This window comes from Phasianus colchicus, chromosome 5 (assembly GCF_987193195.1).
Source record: "Phasianus colchicus chromosome 5, bPhaCol1.hap1.1, whole genome shotgun sequence".
Taxonomy (NCBI): domain Eukaryota; kingdom Metazoa; phylum Chordata; class Aves; order Galliformes; family Phasianidae; genus Phasianus; species Phasianus colchicus.
Genome location: NC_143440.1, coordinates 17,378,508 through 17,402,261, shown reverse-complemented (window position 1 = coordinate 17,402,261; position 23,754 = coordinate 17,378,508). Strand labels below are relative to the sequence as shown.

The 23,754-nt window shown below is 41.0% G+C and overlaps 1 protein-coding gene across 3 annotated transcripts in view; it reads right to left on the bottom strand.

The window, feature by feature from the left end:
* Positions 1 to 23,754, bottom strand: part of LRP5 (LDL receptor related protein 5) — a 136,974-nt gene that overhangs the window by 84,054 nt on the left and 29,166 nt on the right. Inside the window, exons 2-3 of one of the 3 annotated variants that reach the window (XM_031608964.2) lie at positions 20,305 to 20,701; positions 4,880 to 5,077 (exon numbers count right to left, since the gene is read on the bottom strand). In XM_031608964.2, the coding sequence (XP_031464824.2) occupies positions 4,880 to 5,077; positions 20,305 to 20,701 (595 nt within the window). Of the gene's footprint in view, positions 1 to 4,080; positions 4,275 to 4,549; positions 4,781 to 4,879; positions 5,078 to 20,304; positions 20,702 to 23,754 lie in introns of those variants that run through there. The other 2 variants (XM_090140681.1, XM_031608965.2) reach the window with 2 other exon arrangements.

Genomic DNA, 23,754 nt, shown 5'->3' with positions numbered 1-23,754 from the left:
TTTTATCAAAAATCACTGAGCCAGGAGAATCATCAGGTGATGAAAGTGACAACCACACTGGAACATAAAACAACCTTTTAGATTAATCCAGAAGGAACTTAGCCCCAGCAAACACGCATCTGACATTTATTTGCATATCTTTATAAACTATTTTGCTTATACCCTCCTGTACTGCATGTTAAAAACACTCACGATTGTACTATAAATTCCTTTTCCTGTGTTTTCCAGTCTTCATAACTTGAAAATTAGTTTTCTTCACACATCAATTTGAAAATGCTTTGAAATAAACCAGCAGTTATCAGCAGCTACAGCAGGCCAAACTCAACAATTAACCTCTCAGGTTTTGAATGAAAGAAAAACACCTGGTTTTAGCAACCAGTAAGTCACTTCACGTCAGCATGCCCCTACAGAACATAACGGCAAGCACCTTCCAAATGAATAGTTAGCTATGCAAAAATGTAGGAACGACAATTTAGACTTTGCCCCTTCATAGCGATAAGAAAACAAATATACCATGTTTCATAGCAACACAGTATCTGGTTCAGCTACACACTGACCTCTGAAAGGCCACGCCAGAGTCCCTTAACCGGGCTGTGTGAACATCCACGTTCACCTGCCTCTGGGAGGAAACACGGGTCTTAAGTGTGCTCTTCCCCCTAGAACTTTTTTCTTTTCTCATCCCCCCTCCCTGTCCTTGTTTGCAATATATGACATCTTTACCCAAGACTTTCATGTTTGCAGTCATCAATTGCAGCCAATTCTTTCTCAGAGCAGGAAAATGAAGAAATGACTTGAGGGCCATTTGTCTGCCTCACAAAGCCCTGCACAATACAAGCTGACAAAACACAGGCCGTCCATCACAAAAGCCAGGCTCTTCAGAGCCAAATTCTTTGAGCATTCTCCCTAAGGTAGCAGTCAACAGTTTGTCTCCTGTCAGTAATGCTTTGTTTAAGACTAAATACTTGTGATGAATATAAATCAAAAAAACGCTTCGGACATTTTCAGATGGCATTCAGCTGCACTCCCTTTCTTCTGCATATGCATATATTCTCACATTTGCTATGAGTTGAACCAAAAGCCACAGAACATACAAAAACTCCAATGCGTTTTCTGAACTCATGAGATCCCCAAATTCATACATGCAATTAATTTGTGTAGCTTAAATCCAAGAGTCTTGGAGATACTCCGTAAAAGCACATGACAATTCTTCAATCAAAATAACATGAACTCAGTTTTCACCAAAAAATTATGCATTTTAAGCGTGTATAAAGGCATTCACATGGCCTTCTAAACCAGGCTTCTGAGGCAGCAAAGCAGCATTCAGATAAATCAGCATACAACTCTGAGAAGCCTTTCACTCCCAGCATCATCCTGAAGGAAAGCAAGGAGCACATTTTTCTTATACCTGTATTCCAATCTGCATTTGAATTATTTGTATAGATGAGGTTAATAACAATAAAGACTTGGGAGGGAAGGTTCATTTTCTTTTTTAATCAGCATAGTTACTATTTCCAGTTTCTGAAGGTGGAATAAAAAGTACTCCCAGAATTCTTCAAATGCATTGAGACATCAATCTTGCACACATAGGACAGATTTGAAACAGACTGGCACATGCGAGCATTTTCACATATGCAATAAGGAAAAAGAAAGTTACTATTATTCTTTCTGTTCCAGACAGAACACTAGAACTGCTCTGAAATTTCTGTCCTTCAACTTATCACTACTTCTTTCACCATTAAGTACCACAGAACAAATAGAATTACTGATTTTCCTCTCCACACTCTGCTGCCTTTAAAAACAAAACAAAACAAAAAAAAAAAAACACCAGTAACAGCAGTGGCTGTACTTGTATTCTTGTATTCTACTATCGTAGCAGCTGTTTTCCACCATACATTGTCCCTATTTCCATCATTCTTAGGTATCAAGTCTCCCTCTCGCATGTACTTACATTCCAGCTGACATGCTTGGAAACTGAATCCTGCCAATATAACAGGCAGATTGCTCCAGTAACATTAATTCACCATGCAGCGTGCAAATTTTCTTCTCATTTGAGTTTTGAAGCACTAAAACTGCATTAAGACTTTTGTTGATAGCTCTGTTTGAAACTCATTTGGCTGTGTGCTTAAGAAACAGAAGCAACCTCCCTCTCACAAATCCATTTGCACATGAAGAAGGTCAATTTTGTTTGACTGGTTCAAAATTCATGATAACCTTGGAATTATTATTGAAGTCTACTTTGCCAGCAGGACCTAAGAGTTCCAGCTTCATACATTTCTTTTTCCATATTCAGTGGTGGAAGGGAGAAAAGTAAGTTGTACAAAATAAATGAAATAAAGAGCAAAAAAAAAAGTTAGGAGCAATATTCACTGGATTTATTCACATGCATAATATTTTCAGGAAGTTTTATCATATAGCTACACTACAAAGCAGGTTGAACAACGCCTGCAGTCCACATGCAGTGAGAAAAACACAAGGAATTTCACAGAACACTTCCTGCACGGGAATATCCTGACATCCAGCATGACATCAGCTCTCCAGCAGCTGACAGTAACACATGTAAGAAGTGTACAACAGTGAGGTAATTTTTCTAATGCAAAATAGTGCATGCATTACTTTTCTTCCTAAAGTACCATTTCCTTCCTAGCAAAATACAGAACTGCGTGGGGGGTGGACGTGCACCAATCTGTCACAAAGGCCAATGGCTGGGATAAACGTACTCTTTTTGAGGTGGTCTTCCGCTACCTAAATATGAGCAAAACACATTTCACTTATGCATCACAACTCCAAGTTCCTACACAAATATGCAAGTAAAGTTTATTACATTTTAATGTGCATGAGAACCGCGGAATCAGACTGGAAAACTTACACTCTGTCACCCATCCCTAAACAAGAGGGACATATTCACATTGTATTGTATGAAAATCTCTTAGATTTAGAATTATGAGACAACTTTCTATGAACCTGCACAAAGCTTTTGAGCTCCCACTCCCTTCTGTAAAGGCCTCTTCCCTTGTCTATGGTTCTGACAGTCACTTAGTACTTGTCACTCACCACAATGCCACCATTATCTAGCTTTACAGAGTGCTCTCAATAGAACTTAAGAGTGTTTTATAAAGGATGTCAATATCGTTATGCCTCTTTTATGAGTGTGAAAATCAAGCATGGAATGCAACCGCAAAAAAGTGAAAGATATCAATGGAAAATACAGTGTTATCTGCTGGGGGAGAGGCATACAATATAGACAGAAGTATTAAAAAACCCCAAATTTCTATCGATACTGAATGACTGCATTACAGAAATTTTTGTATGTTTTGAAATGGTGTTCATGTTTGCTACACAAAGGTCACTGCTATCTCCAGTTTGCCTCAGGGTGCTGTTGACACACTGGGATAGCAACCTTCTGACAAGTCACAAGTCAACACAGCACCATACGATAACAACGTTCCTCTCTTTCCCCAAGGTAGACTTCTTTAGAACGGATAACAGAATCTCAGTACCCAAAGTTGTGTTTCAAGATAAGATTCAATTGTTTACATAATTAAATATCACTTCACTCTAGAAACATAGTGGCATTCTTTTAAAAAGCAGCAAACCATACAAGCAGGACTTCTGCACTATGAGTTTCCTACCCACGTATCCTGAGTGCAGACTTGAGCCTCTCCTAAACATAGAAGTCTAGGATCCAAACAGTCGGGTAGGCTGCATTTAAGAAAGAATCATTCTGGTTGCTTTGTCTGACCAGACCAAACATAATTCTATTAATCACACAGGAATCAATTGCAGTTTGGTATACCACTGACAATTCAACAGGCTATGTGAGGACCAAAGCTGGATCAGAACACAGAGACATGCCTCCTCAGTGGGAGGTTTCACTGGCAAATGCCTTTCAGAACCAATGCAACCTGTCCACTGAATGCTGCATAGCTTAACGTACAATCTTAAACGTCCAGGCCTGGCCTATCTGTAGGGTGATCTATGTCATTCTTTAACAGTTAAAATCAACAGGGACACCTGGACAGCAGCCCGCACATTTGTATACTGCGCTTTCTATCAAGCCTTAGAAAAATCTTGCTCACTCACAGTCTGAAATAAGATGAATTTGGGTACTTGTAGGCATGCCACAAAGTACATCTTTGGACAGGGCCAAGGACAGGTGTCTCAACATATATTTCCTGTTGAAAAAAAAAGCAGAGTAAAACACCAAAAAATTCCCATGGCACTAGTTGAATGTTATATTGCCTGGGGCCAAGGATGAGCATCTCCTATTACTCTGAAGATAAGCATGAGCCTTAAAAAAAAATGCTGTGCAAGAGGGTCATAAACAATCTGTAGTAAAATAACAATACAAATATCCTTAAAGACAGTTTTATAGTATGCGAGCATTCTGTTTTTACAGAGCTACCAACAAGTGAGTTTACATTTGTAATGCTATAATGTGATGGAAAACACAGCAATGACAGCAGGTAGCAGAGTCACAGGCTGTAGCAAGTGAGGATAAGCCCAGGTGCGACAGCTGTGGATGCAGAAACAAAGGAAAAAAGCTGCTCACCTTCAGAAGGCCTCGGGTAAGCAGGGATCTTCAGCAAGACACCCCACTGCCTCCACTGCCAACCCTTAAATGAAGTCTGGGAAGGGGTGGATCCTGGCTCCACCCTTCCGGTCACTCAGGTACACTGTACACACCTGAGCTCCCCTGAATTGGCCCTTCCTTCCCACCAGGTGCTCAATCACTACTTTAGGCCCTGACTTGCATTTCTGCTATACCAATGAACAACAAGGTTTAAACATTATTCTAGATAACTGAAAAAAGTCTTGGTTTAGAACAAATACAGGGGGTGAGAAATAATTCACACCATATTATTCACTAAAGGAAACTTACCTAAAGGAGCCATCCAGATTTGCTCTATGAATAAAACTCAATTTTGCATCAGCCCAGTAAAGTTTCTGCTCATCAAGATCTATTGTGAGTCCATTTGGCCAATAGATATCTGAATCAACAATTATTTTCCGTGTGCTGCTGTCCATTCCTGCCCGTTCTATTCTGGGTGTTTCACCCCAGTCAGTCCAATACATGTATCTAAAAAAGAAAGCAGAGATGCACAAAAATAAATCACCATGTAAGTTCATTACTGGTCTATCTTCTATCTTCAAAGAGATAGAAGCTCTTTGTAATGTTCTGAAGCATCTTTGATTTTGTTTCATTCATGTTCCATCATACAGTGGTGAAAATGCACAAATATATATTTCCCAAAGAACATCAACATACAACAATTCAAATGACAATTCCAGAGGGTGCAAAAAGAGTCCTTGGAGAGAGCACATCACAGAAGTATTGCTTCTGCATAATGTATTACCTTTAGCCAGCAATGCTGGGCAGCCCCCATTTGTCACAAGCATTTACAACAGAGCACTGTCCTTGCTTGCCCAGTTATTGCAAGTTAATATCCTCAATCCCATTCAGAAACAACAGTTACCCAAACAATTTCCAAAACTGCCATAGGTAAACCTCCTTTTGAAAGCTGGTGTACAAAAAGAATAAAGCCCCAAAGTTCATTTCTGTTTACCAATAAACTCCTTGCAAATTTAGAATTAAATTAAGACTGCAGATGTTTTCCCTCTCCCATCAACACCCCCACTTTTATTGTCACTTCACTTACAGGCAATTCAAGTAGCCTGAATAGAGACATTAAAAGCATTTATCAACCAGAAAGGACTAGATTAAAAACGGTGAGCTCTACGAGGTCTGGGTACTTTCCCAATGCAGCTATTTCAGACATTCTATGTCAGCAAGCCCCTGACCTGAGTGAGCTCTCAAACAAAATCAGTTAGATGTCTATGCACTGAACTCACCAGCGCTCCAGGTTCTTCAGCAGTGACAGACAGGCACCAGCACAGGATTTGTACTGAGCTACATTTTAGCTAATCCAGAAACTACAGTGAAGTGGTACCTCTCCAGCCTTGCAGAGCCCGTGCTTACAGTTTTTGTAATCTGGTTTGTCTCAAATCCCTTGAAGAAGACAGCAAGGGCTATACAACCATGCTAGGAACCACAAAGGTCAACAAACATGCTTTCTGAGCACACACACAGGCTGGAAAGGTCTCATGGTTTCTTTTATGAAAGAACACTGCCTACTTGGAAGAAAGAAGCAGGGACAACATTTCTAATTGCTATCATGTTTCTTAGCATCTACAGGATGTTCTCCCCTACAAAACAAGACAGCCATGGGAACTGTTGCAGCTCTGTAGCCCCTCCACAGGCAGCTGGGGCCATCCTCTCAGCAAAGCAACAGCAGTCACAACAGCTATTCTCAGGGCACATCCCCCAGAACTCAAGCTTAAAACGCTCTGATCTCAGTGTAGGTGCTGCACCCTGCTCCAGCCACAACTCCAGTTTTAGCACAGTCGTACCACACAAGATTCTTCTGTCCTATGCCACATTAATTTACACCATTCTGATCCCAGTAGCATATAAATCACTGTTGGCCTGTTTATCCCACTGGAGAGCGGAATACAGACAGAAAGGGCTCACTTGTATCACAATACACATACACTTGGGTGTGGGAGGGTAAAACAAGGAATTTGCCAGATAAAACTTCCATACACACAAGGCCTCAGGCTTCTGATTGATGAACTGAGACAGCTCACCTGAGGATGGCTGCAGGATGTTTCCGTCCCCAAATGCCTTCCTCAAAACATCTCTCTTCCAGCAGTCAGGACAGGCCAACTGCTCATGAAGAAGCAGAAGCAGGAGCTGAGCTGCCACAGAGCACAGGCCGACGTATGAATGTAAATTGCCACTCATTTTGGTTTTCCTTAACAGGTCAGGCTGTAATTTGTGGCAGTTCAAACTGTGTGGTGAGGCAGCTATTGACAAACAATTAGAGAAGGGCAGATACCAAAGCAGCCATCTATACAGCCAGCTGGAGAATGAGACTGAGAAACTCATCCAGCCAAATAGTCATTGTAGATCAGGTAATTTTTCAGTGAAATCAGTTCTCAGATTTGGCAAAGCTACACTAGCTTCAAGTATGCAAAGGACATCTTGAGACATCTCCAGAATAATGGAAATGAACAAAAAGGGATAGACAGAAATGGGGCCCAGTACAGCTGTCTTAGCATCAACAGTTCCTCCTCCTGGGAAAAAAAAATCCACAATTCCTAAACTGAAATTTTCTCTTAAAATTTTCAAACCATAAAGTAGAATTTACTTTCTCCTCCACAATGGCCTTGTATCACCATTGAGTTCACTGGAATGTCTTCAGTAGATTCTAGACAGGACATAAATTATTAAAACAAACAAATGCAAGCTCAGTACAGAAACCATCTTACTCCAGTGTTATCTTCCAGATCCACTCAAAACAACTAACAAGTTGTTCAGTGAAATTCTGTTACATTCCTTGCTCAGGTTGCTTATCAGTATACAGTTCTTCCTTACAAAATGAAGGATCTGTTCAGGGCAGTCCAAAATCTGACTGCTGAGTGAGGAAAATCCCAGTCGTCCAAAGGTGATTCTGGGCTATACATGTAGGTTGCTCTGAAAGTAATGCCTTCTGTTAATTTTCATGAAAACTGTAACAGACATTAAGAGCACAATAACACTATTTGACAAGAAAATTCTCTGGTACAAAACACCAGGTTTTCCAAAATATACATTGGGTGTGGTAGGACAGTCCAGCCAAGACAGGTAACATGTTCAATGGTCTTCAAACTGTCATGGGGCCTGGTATTTTCATGTTGCAAGAGAAACATCTCCTGCTCTGGCCTGACTCGAGCCTTCAGCTTTGTTAGCGTCACGATGTAGTGGTCAGAGTTGCTGGTTTGTTCAGGTTCCAGGAAATCCAGAAGGATCCGCCTTTTGCAACCCCAGTGACAGAGCACATTACTCTACTGCTGAGGGCTGCGTCTTGAACTTTTTCTTCAGTCAAGATTGCACACGTTGGCACTCCATGGACCTCTGTTTTGTCTCATAGTGGTGAAATCACATTTTCTGAATAATCATTACAGTGAATAATGATGCAATCCAGGAAAATATCTTTGGCCTTGCATTGGTTCAACAGGTCCTGACAAACTTGCATATGGTGTTTTTTCTGTTCCAATGTTGCCACCCATGGTTTCCAACATTGCAGCTGGTATTCAGCTCCATAAACAGCTCCCTGGTTGCTATCTGATGATTCACATGGACGAGCTGATTGAGACACTCTCCATTTTATGGTGTGACAGCTGTGCATGGCCATCCAGAATGCAGCTTGTCTTTCATGTCAGCGTTGCCACTGCTGAAATGCACCACTCAACACTTCGCTCAACTCCACTGTTTGGTCTAAATAAATGTTCAGCAAGCACTAATGAACGTTAATGGTTCCATTTTTTCTCACACGGATGAATTCAACGCCATATCTTTGCTTCATTCACACCCTCATGTCCAACATCATTTTGTCAGACTGCCCCTCCGCTGCTATCTGTCACACAGCAACAAAATGTAATGGAATATTGGCAGAAAGGTTCAACTTCTACTGCCACACCACCAACATCCACCTCTGATGTCATGAGTCAACATCATAAAATAAGAGGCATTACTTTTGAAGCAGTCCTCATAATTTGGTTATGACAATATCACATTTATTCAAATACTTTAATATGCAAATGCAGAACAAACAGGACCTTATAAGAAAACTAGAAATCCCATGATAATTATTTAAAAGCAAAATGAAACAGACAAAACTAGCTAAGTCCCATTAAATAACAAGGATGAAAAAACACCTAAATTACCCTCGAGCAAAATACTTATCCTCAATTCTCTTATCAAAAAAGAAAAAACGTTTGCAGCTTGCCTTGAAGTGTAATGCGATCAGATGATGAGAAATAATAAAAAAGTCTGTAAGCCAAAGGGCCCTCATGGCTTTTCTAATGTACAAAAAGAGTTCCAGTTCCAAACTGTCTCCCCTCTGCCCTTCAAACCTACTGCCCTATTTCACAGACAATGCCTTCTCATGGGGCACATCCTTGGCTACACAGGCTGCTGGATAATATCGACACACTTGCCTTCACACATAATTTGCCACAGAACAGATATATCCCTACTTTTTAGCTAATTAACAGGTAATGAGCACAATCATTGAAAGTTCTAAAACAAGACAAAGTAATCAATGTAGCAGAAGTTCTAAAAAAGGCTAGCAACATGAAGATACATTTGGACAAGATAAAGAACCGTCTGTACACAAGCAACACACTCTCAAAGCACTCCCCTCCCATCTTGACTTCAACACAGAAGAGGTCATTATTGCCCTGTCATCACCTCATCCTGATTGTAGGGTGTCCTTGCAATCTCATATGTACTATAAAGCTGATCTTCCCAGAGAACTTTTCAAGATAGTATACTGAGTCTCCATGGTCATCAAGCACTTACTGATCGATGGTTTCATGCACCTCACATGTTCTCAAGTGCCCCTTGGTTCATCTCACGAGAAGGCATGCCAAGAGTAGAATAGCAAAAAGCAACTCTTGACTTCAGCTATAGCTTCCTGCCCTTTTCCAATAGGTTCCCACTCTTTTGGCAAGCAGCAGTTGCTGAACTGCCAGGAATTTCAGCAAGTCAACACCATTCTGGGGATCACTTAACACATCAGGACTAAACTAGGAGTTACGACATCATCATAAGAAGAGATGAGCTGTTCCTGCAGAAAGGGACGGGAATCTCTGGTCTATGCAGGTCTACTTAAAATCTCACTGCCGCCAAATCAAGCAGTTCCTTCCCTGGTTCCTATCCTTTCTTCTGACGTTGGCACCCTATAAGAAGGAATGACTAACTTTCGAAGCTCATTATGAAACTTCCCCAGAGAGAGCACCATTACTTTCCACCAGCCAAGACATGCCTTGGACCCTACAACTAGCTAGCACAGTCCTCTTCAGCCCTCCTCTCCCACCATAGCTCCATCTAAGCTTGTTTTGACTTTGTTTGGTCATTGCAAAGCACAACACAGCATTTGGCATGAAGCATTAATAAGGCCATAAAATGACATGTTTTGAATGAATGCTGTGTAGGATTTTCAAGAACGTACAGTGTCAAACTGCCTTTTTTATCCTCCTCTGTTTTGCAACAATGACAAAGGCAATTCAGTCCAAATTAAGTACTTGCAGTCTCTGGATGAGACATGCTACATTGAGAGTCGGCTGAAGAGAGGTACTTTCTGGACAACTTATAAATCCTGGGAAGAAGCCCAGTTATTATGGAAAGAATGACATGAGTTAAGCTAGAGAGCATCACAAATTCAACTGGAAGAGTAAGAAAAAAGCCAGTTTGCCAGAGTCAGAACATTAAGACATGTCAGCAAAGGCCTGGGAAACAAGTTCCTCAGTCTTCAGGCATCATAAGGAAACAACTTGCTCAAAAATGTAGTCAGGCAGTGTGGAAAAACAGCCAACGCAGAGAGGCTTAATACTACCACTACTAGTCATGTAGTTCACATGTTCACATGCAGTCATGTGAACAACAGTGCCGAGGGAAAGAGGTAGGAGGAAGATGAGACAGCAAGAGTAGCATGAATTTCACACCAGAAGCAGCTAAAAGTACATAACAATTCAATAGGAAACAGTTTTATATTAGAAAATTAATAATCAGGATCTGGTTTTAGTATAAACGTACATATATATATATATGCTCATTCATAGTTCAAACATCACAGGATACAAATTTCGGGGTAAGGAAAAGAAAACAAATCAACACATCCACTTTCTTGATGCGATCAGGAGAGAACCTGGCTTCAAACCTATCTTTGAAATAGCTCAGGGATCAATAACACCAGAGCCTACACAAACTACTGAAATCTGCTTGTTCCAGTTGGGTCAATTGGAGCACGATCCGTGTGGGAAAGACAGTAGAGAAATTAAGTATTTTAGAGTGCCCATTAGCAACAGTTACATCTCGCACTTCGCGTCTTCAAAACGCCATTAGGACAGGACAAAATCAAGCAAACATCAGATAGTTCTGACAGCCCTGGGAGGGGACAGGGCGCAGCATGTACAAAAGAACGAGACAAGAGACTCAGTGTGGCTTCTCAAAGGACAGTCAGGCTTCACTGTCACAGACCATGCACTACTGCAGTTGCTCACTGGATATGTTAGAATCACAGAACGGCCACGGTTGGAAGGGACCTCAAGGATCAGGAATCTCCAACCCCCCTGCCGGGGGGGAGCCACCAACACATGCAGGGCCACCAACCTCCCCATTAATACTAGACCAGGCTGCCCAGGGCCCCATCCAGTCTGGCCTTGAACACCTCCAGGGACGGGGCATCCACAACCTCTCTGGGCAGCCTGTTCCAGCACCTCACCACTCTCTCTGTAAAGAGCTTCCCCCTGACATCCAACCTAAATCTTCCCTCCCTCAACTTAAAACCATCTGCATTATTTCTGCTTTAAAAATGCATTCAATAGTCTATATTTCTTCTGGACCTTAGCAGAAACCAAGCCCTTCAAAGAAGTCTAGACACCACTGTTTCATGGACAGCTGATGGTATTTGGACAATTTTCCTGTTTTTCAAATATATATACTTTCTTTTTTTGGCTGGCATCACATTAACAAACTTCACTGTTTTCATTTCTCTGTAAAAACAGAAAAAAAAAATTAGCCCAGAAAAGGTTTCAGAAACATTCATTAGGCTACTTAGAAGATGTCAGTCTGGCACTGTCCGTGCTATTAAAAAGCTCTCTGTTCTGAAAGCCTGTTGAAAATAGACATGCAGAGTAACACTGGAGAGCCATACACATGCATTTGGGTAGGTCTGGGTTTTTTTCACTTGGGCTGTTTGAGGGCTGGACAGCGAAGGGAGGTTGGTTAAGAGCAGGTTACACAGTTTTAAATACCCCTGGGGCTTGGGTGCATCATAACAACTGTAAGGAGCAAAATGAACCGAAACCAGTAGCTTGTATCCTTGTACACATTAGATTGACTGTACTTTCAGGGCTACGATTTGGCATCCCAGGAGTTCAATATCCCACCTGGGTTGCAACAGGTCAATACAAGCATAACAACACTGAGGCTATAAAGGCAAATGAAAACATCAATTCCTAAAGAGCTAATAAAAAATGCCACGGTGAGCAAAAATCACTGCTAAGCAGCAAACAATTCAAAATTCCTAAAAATAAGAAACAAAATGTACTTGAGAAGCACAGAACAAAAAGCAACCCTGGGACAAATTCCCTGGTTTCTTTATTCACTTACTGAGGTAAGCTTACGTGTCATTTATTTCTTAACCCTTACTAGGTTTTATCCTTTGACACCACATTTTCAAACCAAAAAGTGCAGGGTTGTCAGAGAAGAAATCAGTATCTAACAATAACTTCACAGTAGTTCTGCCAATTCTGCCCCTAAGCTGAACACCAAAGAAACTAACAGGAACCAAGCAAAGCAAAAGCCAAAGCATCATCAGTGAGAAGACAAATACATCCTTCTGTACACGCAATCACTAACAGACTATCAAATCCATAATTCAGTAGCCAAAAGTTCTTGAATAAATAGAGCCATAAAATCCAATTACTTCTCTTATTAGTAAAAGCACATTAGCTGCAAGCTTCACTATGGAGCTTTCTAGTAAGAAGACAATTAAACAAATGCACTTTAACTGCAGTCAGCAAGTCACTGGATTTTGGCACATACTTAATTACCACAATGAATTGGGGCTTACATGGTGTTTCAGTAGCAACAGAAGAATGGGACTGAAAGCCACCTTGCAAAATAAACAGATTATGGTGAACTGCACCCCAGTGGCCTTAATTTTAAAATTCCAGGTGCAGGAGCAAAAACAGGATGAAGACCATATTTCCCTTCAGCTTGAAAGCCGCAGGTCATTTTTTATTTCCTGGTACTTCATCCCCTTGGTCATCATTTTGGAAAAGATTAGAAATCACGGCCATGCCCTCAACAAGCAGCCAATCAGCTATCTGAGCTGGAAGGTATCATGGCCATAATAAAAAGAAGTCACACAGGCTGAACATTTTTTCCACCTTCCCAAAGGCAGTATGGTTGCCAAATCTTATATAACCTGCTTACACAAAAGGGGCCAGTGGTACAGATGATGTAAATCAGTACAGACTTCTCCAATTTCAAAGTTCCCAAACTTACACAAGCCCAGGGCAAAAAACAGGAGTTCACAGGAAATTGCTATGAAGTTTAGAATCCGGCACATTTCATACTTACTTCCCCCACTCCACTGCTTAAGCTACAAAAACTCTACAGCTAAATGAAATAGTGCCAATCATTTACAGAAGGAAAAAGAAGAGCTGCCTTGCATAGTAATAAGTTGCAAGCTACTTACTCAAGTTGCCTCTTTTTTTCTCCCCAAGCAACATGCTTTGCCATCTAGATGATCTTCACAAGAAAAAGCATTCTATTAAAAGATTTTCCTACTCCAGCCCATGAATATGCAGGCAACAATCACAACTAATCACACCACATATAAACAAACACAAATATATACATTCTACCTAGCTTAGAATGAAGACAAAACATAGCAGCCTTTCAGTTGATCGGTACTCAAATATTACCGCAATGAACTGCTTGCAAGGAAAGAGCACATCATTCCATACACTTTCCTACACAGAAAGGAGTAAGGCATCATAGTTGCTTCTCAAATGTAAGAAGCATTTATTCAATGTAGCTTCAACAGCCTGTTAAGAAGTCAGGTTACATGACACTATGAAGTCAAGGAATCCTTGGGGAGATGGTGCAAGTAATTCAGAACCCTCGAGAAGACTTCCAAGTACGCTGTGCTGGAGGAAGGCAACAGTAGAGACATACATACAGCACTGCTCAGGGGTTTAAGGAAGAGAATTTGTAACTTAGAATGCAGTATTACTGCAAGTCACTTTGATATTTATGGGAGAAAGAAACTGCACTTGCAAAGTTTCCTAAGAAAAAGAGAGACGGAAGGGAAATTGAGGTAAAGCCCTTTTCCCCTATGAAAGGCATATATTCATATGTCAAAATTCTACAGAAAATAGTAAAACTACTATTAGCCAAAACAAGCCCTACTCCTCATAACTACTCATGGCCAGCAGATAACACAAGGAAGGTACAAGGAACAATGTAATACAACGTTTTCTTCCCAAACATTTCTGAGAAGAGATGAAGACATATTATATGTACTGACTTCATGGAGGGCAGAGGTCGAACAGATGGACTGAACATAAGTAACCCAACTGCACAAAGAAAATGTTGGTTGCTCTCCTACCCACAGACGTTGTACCTAAGTACCCTTATATGCTTGACTCAAACTCACATATTTTGTTTATTTCAGTATATTGATTGATGCCTCGACTCAAAATTTGGGAAAACTCAAATGACAGCCAATGATTTGTTCAGCTGCACACTTGCAATTTCAAACACAATGAAACACAAGTAACCCTGTTTAAGTTCACGTTCAACATACTCCATGATTCCCTGTGAATTTAAAAACTGCTTCCATCGAGACTTCTGATCAAACTTCAGCTTCTCCCATCTCTTCAGCCACAGAGCCAAAGCAAAGGCTACATTCCCAATCACCTCAAACACACACCAACATATACTGGCATGGAGACAACCAAAGCCAGCCTCCTGCTGCATGCTATCATCATCCTTCAGTTCCCTTAACAAACGGTGTAGAAGTTAAAAAGGTAAGAATACCATTATTTCCAAACTACTTAAGAAGGCTAAAAGCATCCAAGACAAAGAAATCTCAGTTGCCAGGACTCAGCTCTTTTTTTCAGGATGTGAAGAATCACAGAACTTGTAATGATGAGTGCTAACTGGGGAGAGAGATCAATGTGCTTGTTAAGAAAGTCTACACATTTCCACTCTTCCCCACAGAGTCTCAGCTGTAAAGGAGGAAAAAAAGTATTTTATTCTGCCAGGCAGCTCTGTTCTGTTGCACAAATAATGCAAATGGTCTTTGAACCATTTACATCCTTCAGTCATAACTATGAGCAGAAAAAGGGAAACATAAACAAAAGAAAATGACTGGAAAGGCTGTCACTATCCAGGACATCCATCTGAAAATTAGAGTGAATTAACAATTCTCCTAAGAACCTCAAATTTCTCATGCATGAGACTAACTGCAGATATTTGGTGCACATAACATACGAACAGCTTTCCAGCTTCCAGAAAATGCAGCCACACCAAGAGACTGGATACAACTCATAACCAGTGTTATCTGTAGCCTGCACACAGGGTGGCAGTAGGTGGGATTCTGCATTTGTGCATGCATGGAAGGGGGAACGGTAGCACAGACCCTTTTTCTAAGGGGCTATGAGTTGGAGAGCCCCTTATCACGCTGGTCATACAGGCATCTCTTGCAACAGGAAGTAAAGCTGTTCATCCTCTGATACATTTTGCACCCGCTTTGGCAAGCACTTTTTGGTTCCCTAATTCCAGCTGCAAACTGCACACACAAATTATGTTCCTTCTTCATCATTAAGCAACACACCAGCAGTTGAGACACTGAAACCGTTCCGGAGATTTTCCACAGGACTTTCTAGACTGCAAACTAAGCACACTACTTCCTTCCTTCTTTGCCACTAAGCAATGCATCTATGGGTGAGATACTGAAACATGTTTAAGGGATTTTCCACAGGACTTTAACATTAAATTTTCACCAGCACTGTGAAAACTAGAGATCCAAAGATGGTGTAAAATAGCCTCAATGCTTGTCCTAAAAGAAAGAAGTTCTAAGAATGCTCTCAATGATTGTTTGGAGGTAGGTGCTGGATGAAGGGCACCTCCATTTTGAATTACACTTTAATTAGTACTGCTGCCTCATTTGAAATTCTTTTTGTGTAATATCACCTATTCCAAGTAACCAGAGCTTTAACAGAGCCAATGCTGCATTATATTTTCTTCTCATCTACTAAGCTTCCCCCCAGTTCTCCAGAAGAAAATGCTAATGGCCAAAATCACACCTATGGAAATTCCTCCAGACTGCAAGCAAATATCTAGCAACTTTAAGACTGCATCAATCAGTTTAAGAATCCTAGTTTAACTTTCATTAGATTTCATGATTTGGAAAAAAAGACAAGCTTACTCAAGTGCTCCAATTTGCTGTCTTCTGATTTAGCCCTAATTCTCACTCTTCTGTCAGTTGCAATAACTGCATTAGCTATCTGATTACAGAAACCTATTAACAAAATGACAAATGAGAATGTAGTAACAGTTCTCTTTCCTTCTGTCACCCACTTTCCTACCCTAGAAAATACCTGTAAATAAGGAACAATTGTTTCTAGGAGAGTTCAAACTCAGAGCCTGCTGTGCCTAAATCAAACGTCATGACCACTACTTCAGGGATGCACTTATAAAATACTTCAGAACTACAACATGGAATTAGTTGTAAAATCAATTTAAATTTAAATTTGTTATTCTTCAAATATATGTCATGCATGACTAGTTACTTTAAGTTTACTGTATTAATCTAATGGGCACAGTTATTTGGGTAAACCTGCCCTTAATTTAATATGACCCTCATTAAATTAAGCAATTCTGGAATTTGTCGTTTTAACCAGAACAACAGCTCTATGGAGGCTGATTTTAATAGACCATAACAGAGAAAAATTGGTTAATTACAAAGGATACATGTATCTTCATTTTCACAGGCTATTTAAGGCTTACATTGCTTTGAAGCATTGGATTGATACATAAATCAAACAGGATAAACATTAAAAATGTCTGCCACAAGTTAAAGCCAATGAAATTGTTCCATACCAAGCTGCTGCTCCCAGTGGGAAAAAAAAAAAAATCCTTGCAGACTGAATTAACTGCTCAGGAAAGCAGCACCAGCAAGTCAAGAAATTTATCTGTGCAAAAATCAGAACTGTCGTTCTCTCCTCATCTGAAGTAATTATGATCAAAACCAGAACGCTGCAAGGTGACCATCTCACCTGCACACATCTACTGTTCTGGCAAATCAGTTTTGTTCCTGATGTATTCCTCCATTCCACAGCAATCGTTCACACTTGCACACTTTCCCTGGAGGATGAAATTCAAGATAATTAGAAACAGACAAGTCCTCCAGGGTAAAAAGAGGTTTTTGCAGGACCCATGGAAGGGTAAAACCAAGGTATGATGATGCCTAGCACAGACCAAGCAGCTAATGTGAGGTAACTTCATGTGCTGACATTGGATACTTAATCTTTCAATGTGGTTCCTGAAACCAAATATTGAACAGTGAGCTGAATGCAGTACAACTCCAGGGCAATGGGAAGCAAGCCTGAAACAACGCCTTCTATTGTTACACACACTGGACTTTGTGTATGTTGAAGAAATGCTGCACATCTGTTCCGTGCAGAGTATTGCCCTTCAAAGTCATGTAAAATTAACCACGCCTGTACCCCCTCTCTCCCCCTCTTTCCAAGCACAAAGATTAGATTTACAGAAGTAAATTTTCACCAACAGCACCGATGACTTTTATAAAGGCTCTTCATTACACTGTACCAGACACACCTTCACCATTGCTTTAATCCAGTTTTTACTAAGAACAGTACTTTTGTATTTAACCTAGTTTAGGAGTAATATGTTACCAGAAATCCCCAATTAATCCCATCAGTTTTTCAAAGCAGTCAAAGATCACCTAATAAGGCATGAAATGCATTACTGTGACTAATATATAAGCTACCTTAAAGAAAACAATCAAAAGGTAAAGAACTGGATCCACTTACAAAATGTCAACCTGACGTTACAGAATCATACAATATCCTGAGTTGGAAGTATCACTGAGTTCAACCCCAGGCCCCACAAAGGACCACCCAAAAGTCAAACTCTATGTTTGAATGCGTTGTTCAAATGCTCCTTGAACTCTGGCAGCTTGGGGCCACGACCACAGCCCTGGGAAGTTACTTTACAACTGTTCCATGCCCACTGCCCTCTGGTGAAGAATCAAGAGTACAGATGACCCTTCTGGCTGCCAAGGCACACTGCTGATTCACATAAAACTTGCCGTCAAGCAGAACACCACATCCTTTTCTGTGGGGCTCCTCTCCAGCTTCATGTCCCCTAGTTTGTATCTACAGCCAAGGCTGCCCTATCCCAAGGGCAGAATCCAGCATTTGCTCTTGTTAAGCATCACATGATGGCAATTGCCCAGCCCTCCAATTTGTCAAGATCACTCTGCAAGGCCCCTCTACCCTCAAGGGAGTCAACAATCCCTCCTAGTTTAGTATCATTTACAAACTTACTTTATATACCTTCAAGTACATTATCAAAGTCATTGATGAAAACACCGAAAAGAACAGTCCCTAAAATGGAGCCCTGAGGAACCCCACCAGTGCCTGGCTGCTAGCCTTGTGCATACACAACATTTACAACAGCCATTTGTGCCCAAACCATCGGCCAATTGTTAACACACTGCATTCTGCTTTTGTCTAACTGCGTGTTGGATGTTTTGTTCAGAAGAAATTGTGAGAAACAATAAACTATAGTAAGCTTTGCTAAAAATCTGAAAAGATTGTATCAACTGGCTTCCCTTAGTCAACTTAATGGGTAACCTTGTCATAAAAGGAGATTAAGTTTGTTAAATAGGGCTTCCCCCTCATGAACCTGGACAGGCTGTGATCAATGACAGCACTGATCAATGACTGCACTGTCTTTCAGATGTTTTTCAGTAAGCCCCAGAACAACCTTTTCCCTAATTTTGTCAGGCACCAAAGTGACAATGACAGGACTATTATTACCAAAGTCTTCTTTTTTGCCCATCTCGAAAACTAGGACAACATTTGACAGTTTCCAGTCTACTGAGACCTCTCCAGATTCCAAAGACTGTTGAAAAACAATCGAGAGACATCTCACAATGACATCAGCCAACTCTTTCAGTACCCTGGCACGAATCCCATCGAGCTCCATAGACTTATATGCATCCAGCTGGAGCAGCAAGTCCCACGCAAGTTCAGGGTTTCTATCACCTGTGTGGTACTCCCAGTTAATGGCTGACAAGTTGAAGTCACCCATGAGGAGAAGGGCAGTTGATCTAGAGGTGTCTCTGAATTCTTTAGAGAATAATTCATCAACATCACTGTCCTTACTGGGTGGCCTAAACTCAAACAATGGGTTTACATTGAATTTGTTGACCCTTGTAGGTCAATTCTCCCCTTTTCTCCTTTCACCCGAAGGGAAGAGTAGCAGAAGCGAAGTGAGGATTTAAGAGGATAAAATCCCCCTTGAAAGTCCTGTGATTCAACACAGTCACTCCACTTTTCCTCTTACTAATTATAACTTCTCTTTCCACCAGTTATCTGGGAAATACAGGCAGTTCCAGCTCTTGGCTTGTCAACAGCACTAAGGATTTTATTTCTCTGGGTACACATAGTTTCACTTAGTACCTGTGTATCTTTCATATATTAATCATAAATGTACCCATAACTCCTTCCATGCATCTGGAAAGCATTATGCAGGGATCACTGCAAAAATAAACCTTCAGAGCTCCAGTCTGCTGTACAGCAGTTGCTAATACAATGATCACATTACTTAGTTCCAGTTTTCAATTCTCACACACCTGAAGAAGGTGGTTCCTCCAGAAAATGCCCATCTCCCAAGGCAGTGATTTCCATTTTGCCAATATACAATAATATCACTCTATATCTGTGGTTTATCCTAAGCCCTGTTCGTGCATACGGTAGCAAACAGCACATGTGCAGAGATGGGAGTAGTGAAGAGAGCAAAGCTATAAAGAAACACCAGTATTTTCAAGAGCGCTACGAGCACCTGGTCAGCCACAGTGACACACCCAGCCTGTTCTCTTGTTACATCCCAACCTGGTCGACTTGGAGCATAAGAAGCCCCTGACTTTACCTGGGTTCTTTCACTTGCCAGAGCAAACATAATTCTTCAAAATCACCACTTAAAAATATCCTGGTTTCATTCACCAGAGCATAGCAAGAGAGAATTTCTATTTTGACTCATACAGATAGACACACCTTGCTGACTAGACGCATTAGACATCGCATATCAAATGAAAATTAACTTACCAGACAAGACAACCGAGAGAATAACAATAAAAAAGGCTTGAAAAATTAATTGCTTTTCAGAAGTGCAATGAATACGCTAGGAAATCATACCAAATGAGTATTTGACTTGGCACCTAAGAGCAGCTGTATTTTTCTTTTTGGCTCTGGGCTGTCGTTTCTTGCCACAAAATATTTAAGTTTAAACATATGTTCAGTTATAGATCTTGAGAAAAATACCTTGGGAAAATGTAAACTAAAACAAAAGACCGTGTTCCTTTCCCAGAACTAAAAAACCAACATAAATCACCATCGTATCCATTTAAGCATTTAAGTCAAATTAATATTTACCCATGAGCTGGATCCAAAGCTATTGCCCTGGGCTGATCAAGGTCTTGCCAGAAGAGGACTTTTCTAGATGTTCCATTGAGATTAGCGACTTCTATCCTATTGGTTTCTGAATCTGTCCAATAAAGTTTTTTCCCAATCCAATCACATGCCAGGCCATCCGGGGAAACCAGACCAGAAATGATGACATTCTGCACCACATTCCCAGTTTGGTTAATGTAAGTTTGCTTGATGGCTTCTTCGCTCACATCTGTCCAGAAAACGATGCCTTGCGAATACTGGAAGTCAACCGCAGCAGCATCCTCTAAACCACTGACCACCACAGTGGACTCCAACTTTGTGCCTCCAGCATCCACGAGTCGAACATCCCGACGGTTGGCAAAAAGCAGGAAGGGAGACGCTACAGAAGAAAAAACAAAAACATATCAGTATTATTGGCATCTACAGACATTAGAGTGCTCAGTATAAATACATCAGCAGGGCAGGCACTACAGAAGCAGGACAAGGGGAAATGGTTTTAAGCTGAGGGAAGGGAGATATAGGTTGGATGTCAGGGGGAAATTCTTTACGGAGAGAGTGGTGAGGTACTGGAACAGGCTGCCCAGGGAGGTTGTGGATGCCCTGTCCCTGGAGGTGTTCAAAGCCAGATTGGATGGGGCCCTGGGCAGTCTGGTCTAGCATTAGGTGGAATGGTGGTGGCCCTGCATGTGGCAGGGGGGTTGGAGATTCATGATCCTTGAGGTCCCTTCCAACCCTGGCAATTCTGTGATTCTGTGATTCTGTGAAGCAGCAAGGAAGAGAAAAATGCACAACACCCAGAGCCTATTGCCTCTATTCATCAGAAAAAGGAGTAGAAGACACGGATGAGCAGACCCAATTTCTTACCCACAACAGGGCCTTCAGACAGAGGCCCTTTGACAGTTCAGGACAGACTAATTTAGAACTCATTCTTACATATTAGCAGGTGAGTCGAGCATTTAAGTAAGTAGAGACCAACACAGGCAAGGTATTTCCAAGTGTTAATGTTGACATCTTGTCTATACAGAAAAACAAAAACAAAACTCTTCGCTGCTGTACACACAGTCCTCAATTAAACTGTGAGTGCCCAAATCACATGGCATGGATTCTTTCAGATAATTCACAACCCAGGTTTAGAACAAATTCTGCATGGTTTAAAGCTTCTCACAAAGTTGGAAAGACACACAGAAGACAAGTCCTGACACCTTTTTAGTAGCAGGCTGGAAGCTAGCAGCAGTAGGTACCACAAACTGAAATGCTTGTACCAAATGCCTACCAAGCTCCTCCCACCCCGCATAGTATTACAAAACTCTAGGAAAGAGAGAACAAAAGTGGGTCTTTCAGAAGACCCACTACAGATGGGGAGTGAGGTAAGGGATAGATTTTGGCAAGGGCATGATTCAATCCCACTGCTTCTTTCAGAAGAGGACATTAAACAGGCCTGTCGCTGACCAAGAGCCAAGTAAACGGCTTCATCTCTTCCCTAAAAATACAGTCTTACTTCTTTGGCCAGCAGTAAACTAGAAAAATGTTCATCTTCAGGTACGGCTGCAGAGACAGCAGTAATTATGTCATTGTGCCAGCCACAGCTGCATACACCAGCAGCTGTTTAGGAGAACACCAGTATTCAGAAAAAGCCACTAGCTGCTGGAAGGAATGGAGCTCCCTCAGCCTCTCTGCAGATGGCTGAAGCCTGGTAGGGATTGTATGCCATGAAATATCTATTTGCCCTTGTTGTTTTTTCACCCTGAACCCCAGTACCCTTCCCCACCCCACCCCAATTCTTCTACATCAAACAGCAGTGGCTGGAGATCTCCATCAGCTGACTGCTTACTCTTGATTCACGTGTCATGATTTTAATCAATGCTTCTGCTTCCAATGTACATCCAGCAGAGATGCATAAGCTTGCCACTCAACATACAGAGCAGCAATGGCAGACACATTATTTCATCTTCTGTGGCTTCAAGCCTGGGGTATAAATACCTCTGGTTTCAAATTCACATGACTGTATCTAGTAGATGAAGATTAGCTCTTGATACTGTCTTCCAGATTTAGTTCCTCCCATCCTTTAAAAAGAAGGCACTTCACACAAGCTCTGAGCCTCTGTGATGCAGGCAGCCCATCACCACAGTTGTTTTTCCCATAAACTCTGGTTCCATGTGCACTGGAGAATACATGCCACTGCACAGGCCTGAGTGAAGCACATCCGTGACAGCAGTTCATGTATTTATGTGCAGGCCAAGGGCCTCAGTTAGAACCTGCAACTCAACATCAGATGAAATTAAAAACATGCATAAAAAGCTCAGCCTTTTATTAATGTTCTGCATGGCCTTTTTTCTCCCCCAAGCCAGGAAAGAGGTGGCTTTATTTTTCTGTTTTGGAGGAAGTCTATACTGATGAAAGTAATAAGGAAAATTTAAATCAGCTGCTGGTTTTGGTGAGGGTCTTGGATAGCAAAGAACGGACAATTGTTAACACAAATGTTTCAATGAGAATGCCTTTTTTTTTTTTTTTTTTCCTTACAGCATTTGTAACTCAAAAGTTTACATAGCTTGAAGATCATTCTTTGTTAAGAAACAAAGTTCTGGTAACATTCCCATCTCATTTCCTAACTTGCCACGTCCTTTTCTCTCTGCCATTTTTAAAAGCACCAGTGATATCATGAAAACCCAACAGGTTAATTATTGAAAGCAGAAGAAAAAACATTTAGAATGCAAAATGCTTGCTTTCCTCTCTGCAACTCATTGTTTCCCTAAAGCTATGTCTATTTTAAGTGGCACTACACCAAACCATCTGAACACTTGGAAAGTTTGATGTTAGCAGGCTCTGTTTAAGTCACAAGTTCTTTGGGGCAGAGAATTTTTCATTTATGCATAATTGCCTTACCAAGCTTGTCCCATATCCAGCCAAAGACTAAATCCATAAAAAGTCTACAGACAAGATTAAATATATATATATTTTCCCCACAACATTTTAAGGAATATGAAGGGACAAGTTCTCATGTAGACATTTCCACACTGAAGCCATTATAAACACTGCTACAATGGAAAAAGCAACCTGAAACATCAAGTCCAATCAACAGCAGAGGAACTCAACAGCTTCTTAACTAAAGATCAGACATGAACAATGTCTAATCCAATCAGTATCAATATTATCCCAGTTCCCCATCGCTTTCAAGAAATTTCTTCCCCACTGATGCACACAGCAGGACAACAGCATACAGATAACACATGAACTACTGTGCTGACTGTCACTTCTGTGCTTTGGAGTTGTCCTGATTGAAGAACAGATGCATTGTGCTCCCTATGAACACCCAGCAGGGAAATTGTACTGACCTGCTTGCAATTGTGTTAAGATTTTACTGCATTTGCACATTGATGTAAATTGATCGATTATTGAAAGACGCACAGAGTTCATCCTTTCTGAAAACAAATG